The following is a 20,323-nucleotide window of genomic DNA, read 5'->3' as shown; positions in this document are numbered from 1 at the left end:
CATGCCTTCTTTTCTACTACATGCTGTAATGGAAATCCTGACTTTAATATTCTTTTTCATAGGCCAACTTTTTTGCTTTTGAAGGCCTGCAAATGTTGATTCTTTATAAGCAAGGACTTGCTTCCGAGTAGGATCATCTTTTGACCGAAAAGAACCAGCTTGTTGTGCGTCTCCTGGTGTTGGAGCCAAAAGCTATTGTATTGAGCGAGCTTGAGGCCCAGTTGCATCAGAGCGAGCAAGATAAAATAGCCTACAGACAGGAAGCTGCTCAACTACATGAAAAGCTTCAAGAGGCTAAGGCTAAGTAGGCCAAGCTTCATGACACTGTACTTGTCGCTGCAGAGCTACTGAGGAGAAAAGGGCCAAAATAGAAGAGAGGCTTAAGAGAATCATGGAGCAAAATCAGATCCACTTGTCTACAACTATTGAGCTTGATTCTTGCTTCAACGCCATGAGATCCGAAAGGAACGACTTTCAGGCTGAAATTGATAGACCCCAAGAAAACCTAGGACCAAGGGGATTCCCTCGTTTTTAGATGACTTACGCTATATATCATATAAGGAGGAAAACCTTGAAAAATGCCAAAGCGTGCATCATCGATATTGGTGATTGTATCGCAAGGCCTGAGAACTGGAGCTAACTGCTCGTGAAAACCTTCCCTTTCGGCCTGCTGCAACTAACTCCTCGAGTACTAATTCTGAGTACTTGGGAACCGAAGGGGAGATTGAAGAAGATGAAGATGAAGGCCCCGAACCTGTAGTGGATCCATCTTCCTCTATCGGGGGAAACGTAGATTTCTCTCTCCTTTCAGGCTCCAGCGGCAATGATGCATAACTTCTTTTTCTCTTCTTTTTTTGTACTTTGTAATTGTGCCAAATCCTTCACCGAGTTTGGAAATTGGTAAATAAATAAAGAATTTATTCTTAAGTGTTATGCAAATATATTCCTTTTGCATTGAATTGATTAAAGCTTCGGGTATGTTTTCATACGATAGCTTTGGATTTCGAGCATAAATTCTTCCGAAATCAATCCTTTACTATGAGAGTTTCATAAGAGAGGGCCCTTATATTTATGGTGCTCTTAAAGAGGACGTCTCATGTTCATTCCGGCACAAGCATTTGAAGTTTTTGTTAACTTTCAAACGATAAAATTAACTCATCATTTGGACAAGAAGTAATATAAAAATTAAAGGACTTTATTTTATTCGTTCTATCTTTAAAATAACATAAGCATTCTTTTGCTAAAGTAAATAAAACTGTCAATACATGTGGCTAACTTGAACAACTTCTTTTTCTGGGGCTAATCATACAGTCCCCGGTCCTGATGAAATATTGATCCTAATTCTCATAGTCTCGATTTTCGTGGCACTCTTGGTGCCGCATCGGATACTATCCCCCTAGTGTTCGAATGTGAAGCATGCGTATTCGAACATTGGAAGTCTTACTTCATCGATGGAAACAACTTGTGAATGATTAAATAATCCTTGTTTTAGTGATGGAAGGCAAAGCTTGCTATCGAACCAAGGTTATTTAACCATTCACATAGTCGTCTGCCATCGATGTGAAAAACTTTAATGCTTTAATATCTATAAGGTCTTTCCTTTTGCCGGTGACGTTCCCTTTTGTATGCTTTTAATTGCTACCTCATTAAAAACCTTGCTAGAAAAATCCGACTGGGACAAAAACTGGTCGAAGGGAAAATGAGTGCAGCATATACTTTCAGTATGGGTAGGATCCATCAGAAATAATACCTTTTAAGGTGAGTCACGTTCCAATTGCTGGGTAATTTGACTCCATCTTGATTTTCCAACTCGTACGACCCTTTACCCGTGATAGATGTAACTCGGTAAGGGCCTTCCCATGTTGGTCCTAGCTTTCCTGCATTGACTGCCCGAGTGCTCCGAGTCACCTTTCTCAAAACCAAGTCTCCTACCTTAAAATAATGGAGATTGGCTCTACGATAGTAATATCTTTCCATCATTTGATTTTGAGCCACCATCCTCACGTATGCCAAGTCCCGATGTTCATCGAGCAAGTCCACCCTTATTAGCAACACTTCATTGTTTGCTTCTTCGTTTGTTCAAGAAAATCTCAAAGTCGGTCCTCTACTTCCACCAGTATCAGAGCTTCCGTGCCATACACGAGAGAGAAAGGTATTTTTTCTGTACTAGATTTCTTCGCTGTCAGGTATGCCCATAGCACACTCAGTAGCTCTTCGGGCCATATGCCTTTAGTAGCTTCTAGCTTCTTTTTAAGGTTCTGAAAAATCACCTTATTTGTTGATTCCACTTGTCCGTTAGCACTTGGATGGTACGGTGAAGATATAATCCTCTTATTTTTCAAATCTTCCAAAAATTTGTGACTTTTGAACATATGAATTGTGGATCGTTGTCACAAGCAATTTCCTTCGATATTCCGATTAGTAGATTATGTGGTCCCATATGAAGTCGACCACTTCATGCTCACTGATCTTCTAATAAGGACCTGCTTCAACCTATTTAGTGAAATAGTGAGTTAAAATTAAAAGAAATCTTACCTTTTTGGGGCCCGGTGGCAAAGGACCTACTATGTCCATTCCCCATTTTAGGAATGGCCATAGGGACAACACCAAATGCAAGAGTTCTATTGGTTGATGCACCAATTATGCATGGCATTGACATTTGTCGCACTTCTAAATGAACGTCTGTTCGTCCTGTTCCATTTGAGGCCAGTAGTAACCCACCCTAATCAACTTTAGAACTAATGAATCTGCACCAAAGTGATTCCTGCAAATTCCTTCATGGACTTCCCTCATTACGTAGTCCGCCTCCGAGGCCTCCAGACATCGGGCCTATGGTCCTTGGTATGATCTTCGGTATAACTGCCCATCTACGAGGCAGTAACGAGCTACTTTGATTCGTGGTGCCTAGGATGCCTTCAGGTCATTTTCCATGCCGAAGGTACTCGACGAACTCATTCCTTCAATCCCACACTAAGTTGGTTGAATTGACTTTGAAGTAATTGTCCATATCCAATACCGAATGTAGAAGCTGAACGACAAAATCGGAGTGAGATCCTTTCATCTCTGTGGATGATCCCAAATTAGCCAATGCATCTGCTTCCACATTTTCTTCCCTTGGGATGTGTATTATTGACCATTCCCTGAATCATGAAAGCAACACCTGAACCTTATTCAAGTACTATTGCGTGCGTTCTTCCTTTGTGTCGAAATCCTATACACTTGGTTTAATACTAGCTGGGAGCCACATTTCACTTCAATGAGCTCGGAGCATAATCCCCGAGCCAGTTCAAGTCCTACAACCAAAGCCGCATACTCGACTTTGTTGTTAGTTAACAGAACAGTTTTAATGTCATGCCTCAGGGTTTCACCTGAGGGCGTGACTAGAAATATCCCGAGACCGGACCCTTTACATTGGAAGCTCCATCCGTAAATAAGGTCCAAACTCCCGATGTCATTCCTTACACCAACACTCCTTTTTTAGTAGCCAAGGGCATTAATCTGGGATTGAAATCAACCATAAAGTTGGCCAAAACTTGTGACTTGATTGCAGTCATGAGTTTGTACTCAATGTCGAACTCATTAATTTCGATTGCCCATTTAGCCAAGGATTGTGAAGGACATTTCTTAAGGGAAATTTTCTCACAATGACTATCGGGTGGCACTGAAAATAAGGCCTAAACTTTCGAGAGGCAACTACGAGAGCTAATGCCAGCTTTTACAGGTATGGTTAACGGGTTTCTGCTCCCGAAAATATCTTATTAACATATTAAACGGGATATTACGTACCTTCTTCTTCTCGAACAAGAATGGCACTTACCGCTACTTCCGAGACCGCTAGATATATTAGCAATTGCTCGCCTTCTCCCGGTTTTGATAGTAACAAGGGGATGGATAGGTCCATTTAAGGTCTCTCAATGCCAGTTGGCATTCCGGAGTCCATTTGAAATCGTTCTTCTTTTTTAGTAGCAAAAAGAAGTTGTGACACTTTTCCGAAGATCTTGAGATGAATCAGCTCAAAGTCGCCAACATCCCGGTCAGCCTCTGTTCTTACTTTACATTTGAAAATTGGTCCGGACTGTTCTCGATATTTTTGATTTTGTTGGGATTTACCTTGATCCCTCTTTGCGAGACTAGGATCCCCATGAACTTACCGGAGCCAACCTCGAACACACATTTTTCTAGGTTGAGTTTTATGTTATGCTTCCTTAGGATGTCGAAAGTCTCTTGGAGGTGTTTCAAATGATCTCTTGCATTCAATGACTTGACTAACATGTCATCAATATACACCTGTATTGTTTTGCCTATCTAATTTTCAAACATTTTGTTGACGAGCCACTAATAACTGGCTCCGGCATTTTTAAGCCCAAAAGGTATCACATTATAGCAATATGTGCCTAAGTTTGTTATGAAAGAAGTTTTTTCCTGATCCCCTAATTTCATCTTGATTTGATTGTATCCAGAGTACGTATCAAGGAGACTCATTAACTTGTGTCCGGCCGTAGCAACAATCATTAGATCAATGTTTGGCAATAGGAACGAGTCTTTAGGGCACACCTTATTTAAATCCTTATAATCTACGCACATTCTAAACTTGTTATTCTTTTTCGGCACTACAACTATGTTGGCTAACTATTCTAGATATTTTACCTCCTTGATTGAACCAATGTTAAGTAATTGGGTTACCTCTTCTTTTTAACAAACCTGTTTCTGACCTCCACTATCAGGTGTTTCTTTTGCCTTACCGGTGGAAAGTTTAGATGCAGACTTGGCTTGTGCACGACCACCTCTAATGGGATACCTTTAATATCCGAGTGCGACCACGCAAGGCAATCTCTGTAGGCTTTAAGAAAATTTATAAATTCTAACCTGAGTTCGGGATTGAGTCCTGTTCCCAAATGAAACCTCCTTTCCAAAATTCTTTGAATAAGGCCACTTGCTCGAGTTCTTTTGTTGTGGACTTGATCGCATCCATCTTCTCCAGTACCTAAAAATATTTCAGCACTTGGTGGTATTTCGACGACTCCTCGCCTTTAGCGTCTTCTGATGGTAGGCTAGAATCCTTTATTTTAGTCATAATTTGCACTCTAATTACAGTATTTTACTTGTGTTTGAGCTTGAATGATAGTGAATTGCACTTATTATGTATTTTATGCCTTGCAGGAAGTGATTTCGAGTTAAAAAGATAATCGAAAGTTAAATCCAACAAGTTGGAGCTTTGAAGTCTGAGTAAAAGCCCAAGGGATTAAACTGGGATCGCGTTTGGGGGTCGAGAGCGAAGTCTGGATATTGAAATTTAAGAAAATTAATTAATTTGTAAAACGTCTACTGTCGCACCGCATGAGGAGGTGCATGGGGCAGCGCGACAATGTAAATTGCTGCTGCCCTGTTAGAATCTGCTCTCTGAACTTTCCCACTAGCGCCCCGCATGGCGCGACCCGCCTGTACAAATTTTTCAGAGTATTTTTTAGTTTCAGTTTGGAAAGGGTAGTTTCGTCTGGGCCCACTTTTACATGGTATAAATGCACCAAAAATATATTTTTGAATGGACTTTTGACCTTGGAAACTTTGGGAGAGCATTGGAGGCTAAAAGACACAAAATTTCATCATCTTTCCATCAATTCAATACGGGAGTCTGGATTGTAATGTTAGATTGATGCTTTATTACTCTTTCATTATATTTGTGATGATTTGACAAATATGGTATTTTGATAAATATTTGTGGATTTTAACTTTAGTTCTTTGCTTGCATTCGTTTATGGATCTTTGAATTGTTTCAACTTTATTCATTGATTTATTTAATCGAAAGATGAATATTTTGGTAATTATCTTTGCATTATTTTGTTTGATTTAATTCAGTGATTCTCTTAAGTAATCGAAAGAGTTTGTTGAATTGTTGATTAAATCAAGTTAGCAGAATATTCGAGCAACTTTTTCCTAAAGATTAATCCATTAACGCATGCTTACATATTTTCATAGTGCTTATATTAGTTCACGTCGTACAGTTAAGATTTAACCGAGAGAGAAATCTTGACTATACGTTTGAACTAATCATCGGGTGAATTCATGAGAATCCTTAAAACATCAGAGTGAATTAAACGAGAGTTAAATCCCAAATTGCTATCTTGCACCTATCCTATCAAAAACTTTTTTTCTCACATTGATAAGAGACCAACTCTACTAATCTCTAGTTCTTTGCCGTTAATTGTCAATTGCTTTACTTTGGTAGTAAATCGTAGTTCGTAATCATTCCAATCAACTTTTGATCATCCTGGATAGCATTTAAATCAGGAATTACTAGAGCATTGTTCAAATCCAATACCTCTGGAGACCATAATTTTACTATACTATTTTTGTTTAGCGAGCATTAACTTTTGTGTTGTGTTTTGCGCTCCCAGGGATTGGTAATCAACAAAGTTCAAAATAGTTTTTGGTGCTAATTCAGGAACCTATTTTATTTTATTTTATTCTTCATGGACTTTCTCTTCCGTATGCAGACAACAAATTGACTTCACTGGTGTATGACTTGTTCTTCTTCAAAGGAAGTGACACCCTACAAATCTGAGATGGAAAAACACCTACAACAACTGAGAAAAGAGAAAGAACTCACCGAAAAATTCTTGGGGAAATCTTCAACCCAAGAGAACATGGATAAAAATGGTGAGCTGGTAGTTGATTTGGCTGCACAACAAGCAACATAACAGGAAGTAGTCGCACGGGCAGCTACTGAGGAAGCCCATAGAGTTGCTGAGTAGACTGTCAAAGATGATGAGAGTCGAAGACTCAATCTAAACAGACCCTTGGTTGAAGACCAATTCGAGAATGCGGTACTCAAGCATGGTAGAGCATTGGGTGATTATGCCAGAATAGTCTATAATCAGAGACTGTCTAGTATCAGACCTCCACCTGTAGTAGCGAATAATTTTGAGTTGAAGCATGACTTGCTTCAAATCATCCAGAACAACTTCATCTTCAGAGGGAAGGTGAATGAAGATCCTAACACTCACTTGATGGATTTTGAGGAAATTATGAACACCTTCCAGTACAATGGAGTGTCAAGAGGTGCAGTCTACTTAAAGGCATTCCCCTTTTCACTGAAGGATGACGCGAAGCACTGGCGTCGTAGCTTACCAACGAGGTCTAACAAGACATGAGAAGATATGACTAAAACGTTTCTTGATAAATACTTCCCAGCTGCAAAAAAAAAACAATGAAATTCAGAAGGGAAATTCACAGCTTCTTCCAGAAGGACACTCGAGGCTTGGGAAATATTCAAGGAGATAGTGAGAAAGTGCCAGCATAATGGAATTGAATTGTGGATGCAACTCCAAGACTTTTGGGATGGACTGACACCTTACTCACGACGAACTCTGAGTACTGCAGTTGGAGGTCCTTTAATGAAGAAGACTCCAGATGAGATTGTTGCAATTTTAGATGAGCCCTCTAAAGATGCTAACCAATTGCATGCTGAGAGTAATGATAGAAGAAATCATCTGGGGTTTACCATATAGACTGTAACACATCAGTGCAACTAGACACCATAGCCAGAGAGATAAGAAAGTTAACATTGGCCAAGGTACATAGTAAGCCGCAAGCAGCATGTGACTTTTGTGGAATGGGACACCCTACACATGAGTGTCAAGTTTCATTTGAAATATGTAAATGTTGTGGGGAGCTTTGACAAAGGAAATTACCAAAGTGGCAACAATTTAACTCCATGGGGTAGAGGCACCCAGGTTTCTCTTGGAGTTCACCAGGTGGTAGTGTAAATGCATGGAAGCAAAATAACTCTAGACCCTAGGGACAGTGAGCTTCAGGTTTTCAAAATAAACAGAGGCAGCAATTTCATCCTCCCTAGTCTAATCAGTCTAACATGGAATATCTGATAAAGGCCTTCATTATGAAGACAGATGAGAGGCTTGAAACCCATGGCACAACTATCAGAGAACATGACATGGCCATTCAAAACTTGGAAAGATAGGTGGGGCAACTAGCTAATCTATTGTCTAAGAGGGTTCGAGGAACTCTCCCTGCTGATACGGAAAGAAATCTAAAAGAGACAATAAATGCAGTGTCTTTGAGGAGTGGGCACGTATTGGAGAATTCCAGGGCAACACAAAAGGATGAGTTGATTGAAAGATAGGTGGAGATTGTGGAGGAGTAGAAAAATGACAAAATTCGAGAAGGTGCAAGGATTGTAGATGACGGTCTGAAGAAGAAGTGGAAGACTGTAAATACCTGCTCTACCTTTCCCGCAGAAGCAGAGAAGAGAGAAGCTGGACAAACAGTTCGGGCTCTTTCTAGAAGTGCTCAAATAGGTGCATGTGAATATACCTTTTACAGAGGTACTATCACAGATGCCAGCTTATGCTAAATTTTTGAAGTAGATATTGTCCAAAAAACAAAGAGTGGAAGAGACATCAGTTGTCAAGCTTATAGAGTATTGTAGTGCCATTTCTGTAAAACAATCTCCCCCAAAACTGTAGAGATCTAGGGAGTTTTACTATACATTGCTCTTTAGAAAGTACTAAGTTTGAAAAATCTTTGTGTGATTTAGGTGCTTCTATTAATCATATGACTTTATCTATTTTCAGGAAATTAGAGGGAGAAATTGGAGAAATCAGGTCGAAACCTATCTCCTTGTAGCTGGCGGATCAGACCACAATCATACCTAAAGGAATAGTGGAAGATGTGCTAGTTCGGGTGGAAAAATTTATGTTCCCTATGAGCTTCATTGTGGCGAACATGGAGGAGAATAGGGAGGTCTCTCTGATTTTAGGATGACCCTTCTTGGCTACTGGCAGATAAATTTGGTACAATCAGTAAAGGCAGCTTATGCTCAGATTGGGGGAGTAAAGGATGATCTTCAAGATGGAAGGAGAAAGGGGGGCCCTAAAGAAGCAACTTGGAGAGAGTAAAACTGATAAGTGTGAAGGCCGAAAAGAAGATCTCACCATGGATGTGTGCACTGGGTTGGGTGTACAAAGGAGATCCCGACTTCGAGTCTGACCCCTACTAGCTGAATCAGGGGAGTTTTCTTTACCTCTTGCTTTTTATTTGTGTGTCATGGGGACATGCCACAATTCAAAGTGTGGGGTGGGGTGTAAATATATATATGTGTGTTTGTTTTTGTTTCTTTTGATTGATTTTTTTTTGACTTTTCCCGATGATGGATTTCCTCGACTGTCTTCTTGAGGAATCAAAATCAAAGGGAAAATATTTTGTTTTTCTTAGGTAGTGTAACAATTTTTCCTTGATTTTTCTTTGTGCCGCGGTTCTTTTTCAAGGGTTTTGCTTGAACCTGGTGGAGTTAGTTTTTCTTTTGTTAGGAATAAGGAAGTCTTGTACTAGTGTTAAATGGAGATAACTGCTCTTGACTTTGTTGTGTCTTGAGAGTAGTTAGTGCTTTGTTGTGACGCCTAGGCTCAGTTCTTGACTCATAGATAAGTACCTTAAATTGGTTGATTGTGACTTTGCTTAACTGCTTTGACTAGAGAGTCGGGATAGATTCGATCCTAAATGAGTTATGTGCCAATGTGTGTGTGTGAGGTTGTTGTTAATATTCTGTACATGTCAGTTGATGTTTAGAACTTACCCGGTATGTTAGCAAAGTAGTCTTGTTCAGTTTAGGAAGTGATATTGGCATTTCTTTGTTAAGCCAATTATACGTTTATGACCCGTCTAACTGTTGTGTATCCTAATAACCCGTTTGAGCTTGTAATCCTACTTCATTGGCAACCACAATACAAGCCTGACCCCTTTGTTTGAATTGAATATCTGTTTGAACTTTCTACCTCTCTTGAGCACTTGAAATGGTGTTTTCGGACTTATGTCGAATGCGGTAATGTGGGATCAATCACGAATATTTGTGTAAAACTAAAATCATCAATTTGGTAACCTGAGAATAATTCTTAGTATGTTTGAGGATGGACGTTTATTTTAGAGGTGGAGAATGTGATGACCTAAAATGTCATCTTTAAATTAAATAATCATTTCAGTATTTTAAGACCTTGAAAAGCAGTATCAATATTTCCTCGACTTGCCTGCATAGTCTATATAATTTTTCGGAAGGTTTTTATGTGAAAAATGGATTAAATTGTAAACTAGAGCTTTAAAACTCAATTGAGTTGACTTCGGTCAACATTTTGAGCAAACGAATCCGGATAAAAGTTTTGACCATTCCGGTAGTTCCGTATCGTGATTTGAGACTTGGTCATATGCCCGAAATCAAATTCGGAGGTCCCTAGGTCAAATTATCGCCATTTAACGGAATCTAGAAATCTAAGGCTAAAGATTTCTTAAGTTCGATCGGAGATTTGACTTTTGAGAAAAAGACCCCGTAATGGAATTTGATGATTCCAATAGTTTCGTATGGTGGTTTTGGACTTAGGAACATGTTCAGATTTGGATTTGGAAGTCTGTAGGATAATTCGGCACATTTTGGCGAAAGTTGGAAAATAGAAGATTTTTGGAAAGTCTGATCGAGGGTTGACTTTTTGATATCGGAGTCGGAATCCAGTTCTGAAAATTTTCATAGCTACGTTATGTCATTTATGACTTGTATGCAAAATTTGAAGTCATTCGGACTTGATTTGATATGTTTTTGCATCGAATATAGAAGTTGGACGTTCTTAGATTCATTAGGCTTGAATTGGGGTGTGATGCACAGTTTTAGCATTTTATGATGTGATTTGAGGTTTCAACTAAGTTCGTATGATGTTTTAGGACTTGTTGGTGTATTTTGTTGAGGTCCCGAGGGCCTCGGGTGGATTTCGGAAGGTTAACGGATCAATTCGGACTTGTATTTATCTGCTGAAATTTTCTGGGCAGCTTCTGCATTTTTCGCACGTGTGAACCGTGACCGCACCCGCGTGAACAGTATCCGTGTATAGTAACCGTGTACAGTATCCGTGAACAGTATCCGTGTATAGCATACACATGAATAGTATCCATGTACAGTATCTGTGAACAGTATCTGTGAACAGTAACACGAAAATTCTGGACAGTGTAAAGGATGAACAGTCCGATTTTCCTCATTTTTTTGGACTTCCAAGCTCGGAATTTGGGCAATTCTGAGCGAGAAGTTACGGAAATTCTTGGGGTAAGTGTTCTTGACTCTCTTGTGTTTATATTCCATGAATAAATCTTCATTTTTGGCTTTAGATTATTGATATTTGAAGAGAAATGGAGGAATTTTCTAAATTTCCATAAAAATGAATATTCAAGATTTGAATATCAATTCGGAGTCAGATTTGAGTAAAATTAGTATGGTTAGACTCGTAATTGAATGTGTTATCGTATTTTGTGACTTTTGTCGTATTCCGAGATGCGGGCCCCACGAGCGATTTTTGGGTTAATTTCGGATTTTGTTGAAAAATTAGTATTTTTCATATGGAATTAATTCCTAAAATATGTATTGAATGAATCGAGTTAATTGTGACTAGATTCGGGATATTTAGAGGCCGATTTGAGTGGAAAAGGCATTGCGGAGTAAGATTTTGCTCGGATTGAGGTAAGTAACGGTTATAAATCTGGCCCTGAGGGTATGAAACCTCTGACATTGTGTCGTATGACTATTTTGGAGGTGACGCACATACTAGGTGACGGGAGTATGGGCGTGCATCATAGGGATTGTAACTTGGTCCGTCCCGCGAGATTGTGGAATTAATTGGCCTACTATTTAATACATGTTCCCTCTTTTTTCCATAGAAATTGACTGTATTTCATGTTAGAAATCATGTTTAGGCTTTATGTGATCATTGTTGAGACCTGCGAGGTCGTATACATACTGAATTAGCTGCTAATTGCTGTTTTGTACTCAGTCATAGCTTTTCTTGCTTATTATGCCTCCGTCTATTGCTATTCATTGTTGATACATGACATTACCTCTATTTGGGCTGTTTATATGATTTTTGAGAGCCCGAGATACAGGAGAAATTGATGACTGGGTGAGGCCGAGGGCCTGATCTATGAGGATATTTATGGGATCGGGCTGCACGTCATAACATATTGTTACTGATTTATGACTGAGTGAGGCCGAGGGCCTGATCTGTGAGGATATTTATGGGATCGGGCTGCACGTCGCAACATGTTGTTACTGATTTATGATTGAGTGAGGCTGAGGGCCTGAGTGATTTATGCCACAAGATTGGCTTGTTATAGCGCTTGGGCTGAAGGAGCCCCTCTGGAGTCTATACACACCCCCAGTGGGCGTAGGTACCTACTGAGTGCGAGTGCTGAGTCCAAGTGCCGAGTGCTGAGCGACTGGGAGGAATGAGTGATTGTGAGGTTGGAGTGAATGGGAGGACAAAATGACTGTTATTCTGAGAAAATACATTTACTTCATTACTGTTGCATCACAGATGTCATATCACTGTTTTGAAAATTATTGGAAGATATTATTTACTGCTCAGTCAAATTTGATATCTGGTTTATTAAGTACGTACTGATGTGACTTAAACTATTAAATTGAAAGTATGACTACTCTTATTTGAAAGTTATTGAGATAACTGTATTTGCGTAGCTCGTCACTACTTCTCAGTTCCTTATTTATTTATGTTACTTACTAAGTTGGTGTACTCACGTTATCCCCTGTACCTCATGTACAGATCTAGACACTTCTGGTCACGACGGTTGCTGATTGAGGAGTCAAACTCAGGAGACTATTAAGGTAGCTACATGGCGTTCGCTGACCTTGACTCTCCTTTCCTTTCATGTTGTATTATTCTATATTTCCAAACAGTGTTTTATCAGTCAGATGTTGTTATCATTTAGAAGCTCATGCACTCAGTGACATCGGGTTTTGGGGATGGATTGTTTAGTACCTATTGGAGTTATATTCTATTCTAAAAGGTTTTATTTAATATTAACTGCTTCCGCCTTTATTTAAAAGTTCTACTATGTTGAGATGTTGAGTTGAGGCTTGCCTTGTACCACGATAGGCGCCATCACGACGGGTGAGATTTTGGGTCGTGACAAGTTGGTATCAGAGCACTAGGTTACATAAGTCTCACGAGTCATGAGCAGGTTTAGTAGAGTTTTGCGGATCAGTACGGAGACGTCCGTACTTATATTCGAGAGGCTGCAGAACCCTTTAGGAAATTCCACATTCTTGAGTTCTTATCGTGTGACATTGATTAAACTTGAAGCATAATTCCTTCCACGCATTCGTGTGCGCACATGAGCGCTCGGTATCTGCTGTGCATCGACAACTTGCGATTCCCTGGATGGGGTGCGAGATGTGATTTCTGTGTGTGATGTTGGGCCAGTCTGGAGGACTTGATGCCAGGTTTTGTCTGTGTCTTGAGTACTGAGATTTTGATTGTGTGAGCACGTGCATTTGGGACTTATATGTCCGTTTGTGTCCTTACTCGTGGGATTTATGACTGGATGACTAGGGGTGAGTATGATTTGATAGCGAGATGTGTTCAAATTGTTCAAATGTGACGGGAAAAGTTTGCTGAGGATGTAGCAAGGATTATTAGGTGTTTGGCTTCTGTCTTGAGTTGGCATATGGCCTCGAGCTATGGGTGTGTTGAAGGACCTCTCGTGTAGTTTAGTAGTGGAGCGAAGTGAATCTTCATGTTGTGTTATGAGTTCAGACTCAGAAGGGGGGTTAAGTGATTGTGCAATAGTTATGATTATGGAAGAGTATAGAGAGATACCAGTTTGAGGCTAAGCAAGTGGATTATCTTCTACAGGATGTTCTGAAGTTTGTGTGATCCTTCTGTTATTGGTTGGCAGTCCTCTTTTACCAGTAAAATATACGTGTTGCAATTTGAGTTTGGATCGCTTATAAGAGTGGTCTTGACTGTTACGAGGGTGAATGCGAGATTTGCAAATGGTTTGAGGAATTAGATGGGTTGTGTTGCAAGAGCTTATGAAGGATTTAGATTAATCTCATCCAGTTGGGGCAGCTCAACCAGTTATTGCGGCACAGGCCGATGATAGACCTGCCTTGTCTTTTGAGGCTTTGCTGAGATTGGATAAGTTTACCTAACTATTTCCAGTCCATCTCAGTGGTACTCCTTCTGAGGACCTACATGATTTTCTCAACTACTGCTATGAAGTATCGTAGAACATGGGAATAGTTGAAAGCAATGGGGGTTCATTTTATTGTGTTTCAGATGACGGGTTTCGCCAAGAGGTGGTGGAAAGATTATGTATTTACTAGACCCGTTATGGTTCTGTCTGAAAATGCGGACGCATTGAGAAGATCACCCAGTGAATCATGTAAGGGTGCAACGGACCTTGGCGTCTGGTTGATTTATATGAGTTACAAAGGTCAATATTATGGATTATTGGACGTTGTGACCCATGACTTCGCGCCAAATGGGGATGTCTACTATCAATGAATGGATCGAATGGCCATATGTTATATCAGTCTTGACCTGAAATGTATATATATGGTACTGAAAGGCTCCCCAATAATTTACACATATTTAAGGCCTGAGACATACATGGGATAGGTTAGGACTTGCGATATGTCTGCCTCCTTAATAATCCAATACTTCAGTTTCAAAGGAGTTAGAAAAAAAAACAACTTTACATTTACAGAATGTTTGCTCAGTGTGGAAGTCAAGGTTGTAGATTTTGGGGTGCTTCAGAGAAAGTACAATGGTTGATGATCTTCTGGACTATGTAGTTCGTGCCAAGATTTATCTTGATGGAGCTATACTTTTGTGATTATTGTGCATAATTAGGGGAAAGAGTTACCCCAAAGAAGAATCGAAGAGTATATGAATAAATAGGTTAGCTCAGCAGTGTTGAGTAAACATAGCAAAAAAAGAAATTAGCCGCCGGTATTTGTGGCAAGCCTATGAAGAGGGCAGACTAGCCAATGCAACACCACCTACATGGCTTAGTTCTTAGAAATGTTTTCTTTAAAGGAGTTTGTCTCCCTGATTCTCTGTAATATGTGGTATATGGGGTCTAAACGGTTGTGTCAGGTCACCATGACAGTGTCATAATAGGTCATCAGGTTCAATAAGTTAGTCGTCATACTCCTACCTTAGTTCCTACAGCTAGAGAGCGAGTCTATGGACTCATTAAAAGACTCAATTATGATTTTGAAATTTTGTAAAACTCGGGAAGCTACAAGTTGATGCTTTATTTCGGCTAGTGGTAGCAATTGCAAAAATGTTAGATAGTGTTCTAGATGAGGAAAAGAGGAAGCTAAGAAGACCAAGAGGTCTCGAGGTTTTAAAGGATTCAACAAATTCTACTCTACAACTACAAATCATTATGACAGGAGCTCGGCCAGCCGGCCAGCCCAGTTAATATATCTGATTACTTGGGGTGCTCCAGTAAGTTCTTTTAATGCACTACCATCACGAGGTTCATATAATGGTTATTCCAGTTATCTAGCATAGACTCAGTATGAGCAGCTGAACCCTCAAAGGGATTGTTATGAATGTGGTAGTACTACGCACATCATTGGAAAATTGTCCTAGACTTGGGAGAAACATAATTTTTAAAAGCACTCAGGCTGCGTGCCCCATTGCAGTTACTACTCCACTTAAATGACCATTCAGAGGTAGGGGTTAGGATGTTAGAGGTGGAGGTGAGACTCCTAGAGGTGGAGAGCCAACCCGTTGATATATTTTCTATGGTATGGCTGATGCCGCAACACCAGATGGTGTCATTACACGTACGGTCTTGAATTATTATAAAGCAACAATTTTATTAACTTGATTCGGTTCTGAGTATCGAGGTAAGTCCTCCTATTGTTCTCCACTTATGAGTGAACTTCATAATTCTGAAATCTACTTATGTGAATACTCCTGTTGGGAGATTCGATGGAGATAGCTATGTCTATCATTATGTGTTGTGATTTTGTTAAACGAAAGATTATTCAAAAGAAGAAAATGGAATGTTCCAATTTGGCACGATGCACATATTACTTGTTGTACCGAGTTGAGGATGAGATCCTTGTGTTTTATATAATATGAAATATTTAAACCGGACTACAAGCTGCGGTAGATGTTATATAAGGACGAGGTCCTTGTGGTGAAAGAAAAAATAATTATGTGTTTAAATGCCCCTTTTGTGAAATTAAAAATTTGTACTATAGTACTTATAGGGAATCATGCCTATTAGACTTATTTGAAAAAAAAATTCTTGTATGAATATCTTTGTACATAATTTGCCAGATTTGTATTGTAATTATTGAGTTTTAGACTATGAGGTGAGTGCCCGGGGGATGTAAATTGGTACTCATTAATTCGGGTGAGTAATTATGAGATCTTCATGCCTCGTTGTTAGTAAACTGAAGGTTTGAAACAAGATTTTGTTGACATGAAGTTAATTGGTGATGTTGTAATCTTTTATAAACAACTATTAAGACCAGAGATGTGGTTATGGTCATACATATGATGTGTTTCATGTCAAAATATCATTGTGATAATGTCGTGCTTGTAATGCGGAGATTAGTGTTATTAATATATACTTTGTGGTGCTTTTTTTGGTTGTGGACATGTTTTTAGGAGTTCTTTTGGTATTACTATGGCAGGTGGATAGGCCCAATTACAGGGGAGACTTTGCCGAAATTTCTGAAAAATTTGGGATATTGAGAAGTGCAAAGAAAGAGATAAGTTACATTGTGTGTTTAAGGACATACACTACTTCTCATTTGAGGACGAATGACCCTAAGTGGGGGAGAATATAACACCCCATATTTGATGGGTGCGTAGGCACGAGTTGCCATAGCCAGTCGAGACTAATATCGTGTGTTGACGTGAAGATCAGACCTTTCTGGAAATTATTGGAGTGTAAGAAATTTGGTCTTAAAGTTTACAAATATGGATAAAGAAAATAATCTCAATTGAAATGGTGTTGTTGAACTTATGTCGAATGCGGTAATGTGGGATCAATCACGAATATTTGTGTAAAACTAAAATCATCAATTTGGTAACCTGAGATAATTCTTAGTACGTTCGATGACGAACGTTTATTTTAGAGGTGGAGAATGTGATGACCCAAAATGTCATCTTTAAATTAAATAATTATCTCAGTTTTTAAGACCTTAAAAAGCGGTATCAATAATTCCTCGACTTGCGGCGCAGTCCATATAATTTTCCGAAAGGTTTTTATATGAAAAATGGATTAAATTGTGAACTAGAGCTTTAAAACTCAACTGAGTTGACTGCGGTCAACATTTTGAGCAAACGAATCTGGATAAAAGTTTTGACCATTCCGGTAGTTCCGTATCGTGATTTGGGACTTGGTCATATGCCTGAAATCGAATTCGGAGGTCCCTAGATCAAATTATCGCCATTTAACGGAATCTAGAAATCTAAGGCTAAAGATTTTGTCGGATTGAGGTAAGTAACAGTTATAATCTGGTCCTGAGAGTATGAAACCCCGAAAATTATATAGTATGACTATTTTGGAGGTGACTCACATGCTAGGTGATGAGCGTGTGGGCGTGCACCATAGGGATTGTGACTTGGTCCGTCCCGCGAGACTATGGAATTAATTGGCCTACTTTTAATACATGTTCCCTCTGTTTTCATAGAAATTGACTGTACTTCATGTTAGAAATCATGTTTAGGCCTTATGTGATCATTGTTGAGACCTGCGAGGTCGTGTACTTACTGAATTAGCTGCTAATTGCTATTTTGTACTCAGTCATAGTTTTTCTTGCTTATTATGCCTCCGTCTCTTCCTGTTCGTAGTTGATACATGACATTACCTATGTTTGGGCTGTTTATATGATTTATGAGAGCCCGAGAGACTAGAGAGATTAATGATTGAGTGAGGTAGGGGGCCTAATTTATGAGGATATTTATGGGATCGGGCTGCATGCCGCAGTATGTTGTTACTGATTTATGACTGAGTGAGGCCAAGGGCCTGATATGTGTGGATATTTATGGGATCGGACTGCATGCCGCAACATGTTTTTACTGATTTATGATTGAGTGATGCCGAGGGCCTGAGTGATTTATGTCACGAGGTGGCTTGTTATAGAACTTGGGCTGAAGGAGCCCCTTCGGAGTCTGTACACACCCCCAGTGAGCGCAGGTACCTACTGAGTGCGAGTGTCGAGTGCGAGTGCCGAGTGCTGAGCGACTGGGAGGAATGAGTGAATGTGAGGAATGAATGATTATGAGGTTGGAGTGAATGGGAGGACAGAATAATTGTTATTCTGAGAAAATACATTTACTTCATTACTATTGCATCGCAGATGTCATATCACTGTTTTGAAAATTATTGGAAGATATTATTTACTGCTCAGTCAAATTTGATATCTGGTTTATTGTGTACGTACTGATGTGACTTAAACTGTTAAATTGAAAGTATGACTACTCTTATTTGAAAGTTATTGAGATAATTGTATTTGCATATCTCGTCACTACTTCTCAGTTTCTTATTTATTTCTGTTACTTACTGAGTTGTTGTACTCATGTTACCTCATGTACCTCGTGTACAGATCTAGACACTTCTGGTCACGGCAGTTGCTGATTGAGGAGTCAGACTCAGGAGACTATTGAGGTAGCTGCATGGCGTTCGCTGACCTTGACTCTCCTTTCCTTTCATATTGTACTGTTTTATATTTTCAGACAGTGTTTTATCAGTCGGATGTTGTTATTATTTAGATACTCATGCACTCAGTGGCACCGGGTTTTGGGGATAAATTGTTTAGTACTTTTGGAGTTATATTCTGTTCTAAAAGATTTTATTTAATATTAACTGCTTCCGCCTTTATTTAAAAGTTCTACTGTGTTGAGATGTTGAGTTGAGGCTTGCCTTGTACCACGATAGGTGCCATCACGACGGGTGAGATTTTGGGTCGTGATAGGGGTTTAAATTGTTAATGTATATGTATTAAAGTGTTCAGGGAGGTGTAGTCACTATGATCTAAATTATATTATACCCGTCCTGCAGCTTACATTACAACCAAAATAAAGTCCTACTTGATCCTTGATGGATGAAGCTCAATTAGTAGAGTATTATACTACGAGCAAGCGTATGGTACGTCTTCTATGGGGCATGAATTTTAATTTCAAGAGTGAAATTCTTTCTATCTTAAGTTCCTATGTGTTCTTTAATTTTATTGTGTGTGAAACTACTCTCTATTTTTGGTGTAAGGGCACGTGATTTGCAAAGGAAAAGGTAATGACTTTGGCCACTGAGTTAGAGTAAGTGAGTAAGTTTTGAAATATGTGGTGCTTTTGAGTCGAGTTTTGAGGTTAGGATGTTATGATAGGGCTTGGTTTGCTTTAATTATTCTTGGCATGATGAGTTAGGGAAGTTGTCTGATAAGAAAGGTTGTCTCCATGTGAAGTGCAGTTTGATTGCTCGAGGACGAACAATGGTTTAAATGTGGGGTATTGATGGTAGGCTAGAACCCCGTGTTTTAGTCATAGTTTGCGCTCTAATTACTTCATTTTACTTGTGTTTGAGCTTGAATGATAGTAAATTACACTTATTATGAGTTTTATGCCTTGCAAGAAGTAATTCCGAGTTAAAATGATAATCGAGAGATAAATCGAACAAGTTGGAGCTTTGAAGTCTGAGTAAAAGCCCAAGGGATTAAACCAGGATCACGTTCGAGGGTCGAGAGCCAAGTCTGGATATCAAAAATTAAAGAAAACGAATACTTTATAAACTCTACTACCGTGCCACATGGGGTGGCGCGATAGTGTAAATTGTTGCTGCCCTGTCAGAATCTGCTCTCTGAACTTTCCCACTAGCGCCCCCATGGGCGGCATATGGCGCGGTGTGATGTTGGGCATATTCTTATAAGTTTTAATATTACTTTACCTATGTTTTTACTGTTGTTTGGTGCTATCTGGTGTTTAACATGCCCAACATGTGTTAATTATTGGTTTTATGACTAATTTAGTTGTGTGTGATGATTTAGGATGTTTGGAGTACAAAAATATGAAGAAAAGGTGCTCCAGCTATAGGAGAAGAGGGTGGATGCGTCTCATCCAACCTAGGAAAAAAGTATATTTGGTGCATCCTTGGCAGAGAAGCCGGGAGAAGGCATCTACCTTAGCATCCGCACCTGGGCACAACAAGGATGAGGGAATAGAGGGTGGATGCGAAGATTCCACCGCAACATCCGATGCTAAGAAGTGCAAGATGAGGCGGATGTGAAACATCTACCCCAGCATCAATCCCTGAAGCTGAGTCAGAAAAGGAAAAGGAAAACTTTGGCCCACGACCTTTATACGCACTATATAATCCAAAAATGCCTCTGTTAGGTCATAGAGCACGCTTTTTGAAGGGGATTCGACCTAAAGAGAGCAGGGAACCGCCGTGGAGGACGAATTTCATCTTCTTCAGCCAAACTTAGTAAATTTTATATTTCTTTGTATGA

At 39.5% G+C, this 20,323-nt stretch overlaps 1 protein-coding gene across 1 annotated transcript; it reads left to right on the top strand.

The window, feature by feature from the left end:
- Positions 1 to 6,563: 6,563 nt before the first annotated feature.
- Positions 6,564 to 7,508, top strand: LOC142172444 (uncharacterized). Its single transcript, XM_075236058.1, has 3 exons — positions 6,564 to 6,665; positions 6,957 to 7,119; positions 7,219 to 7,508. Exons 1-3 carry the CDS (start codon positions 6,564 to 6,566, stop codon positions 7,506 to 7,508), a joined length of 555 nt encoding a protein of 184 aa, XP_075092159.1.
- Positions 7,509 to 20,323: the final 12,815 nt, after the last annotated feature.

The sequence above is a fragment of the Nicotiana tabacum genome, chromosome 18 (assembly GCF_000715075.1).
Source record: "Nicotiana tabacum cultivar K326 chromosome 18, ASM71507v2, whole genome shotgun sequence".
Taxonomy (NCBI): domain Eukaryota; kingdom Viridiplantae; phylum Streptophyta; class Magnoliopsida; order Solanales; family Solanaceae; genus Nicotiana; species Nicotiana tabacum.
The sequence above is the reverse complement of the archived record's forward strand: the minus strand, read 5'-3'. Positions and strand labels throughout refer to the sequence as shown.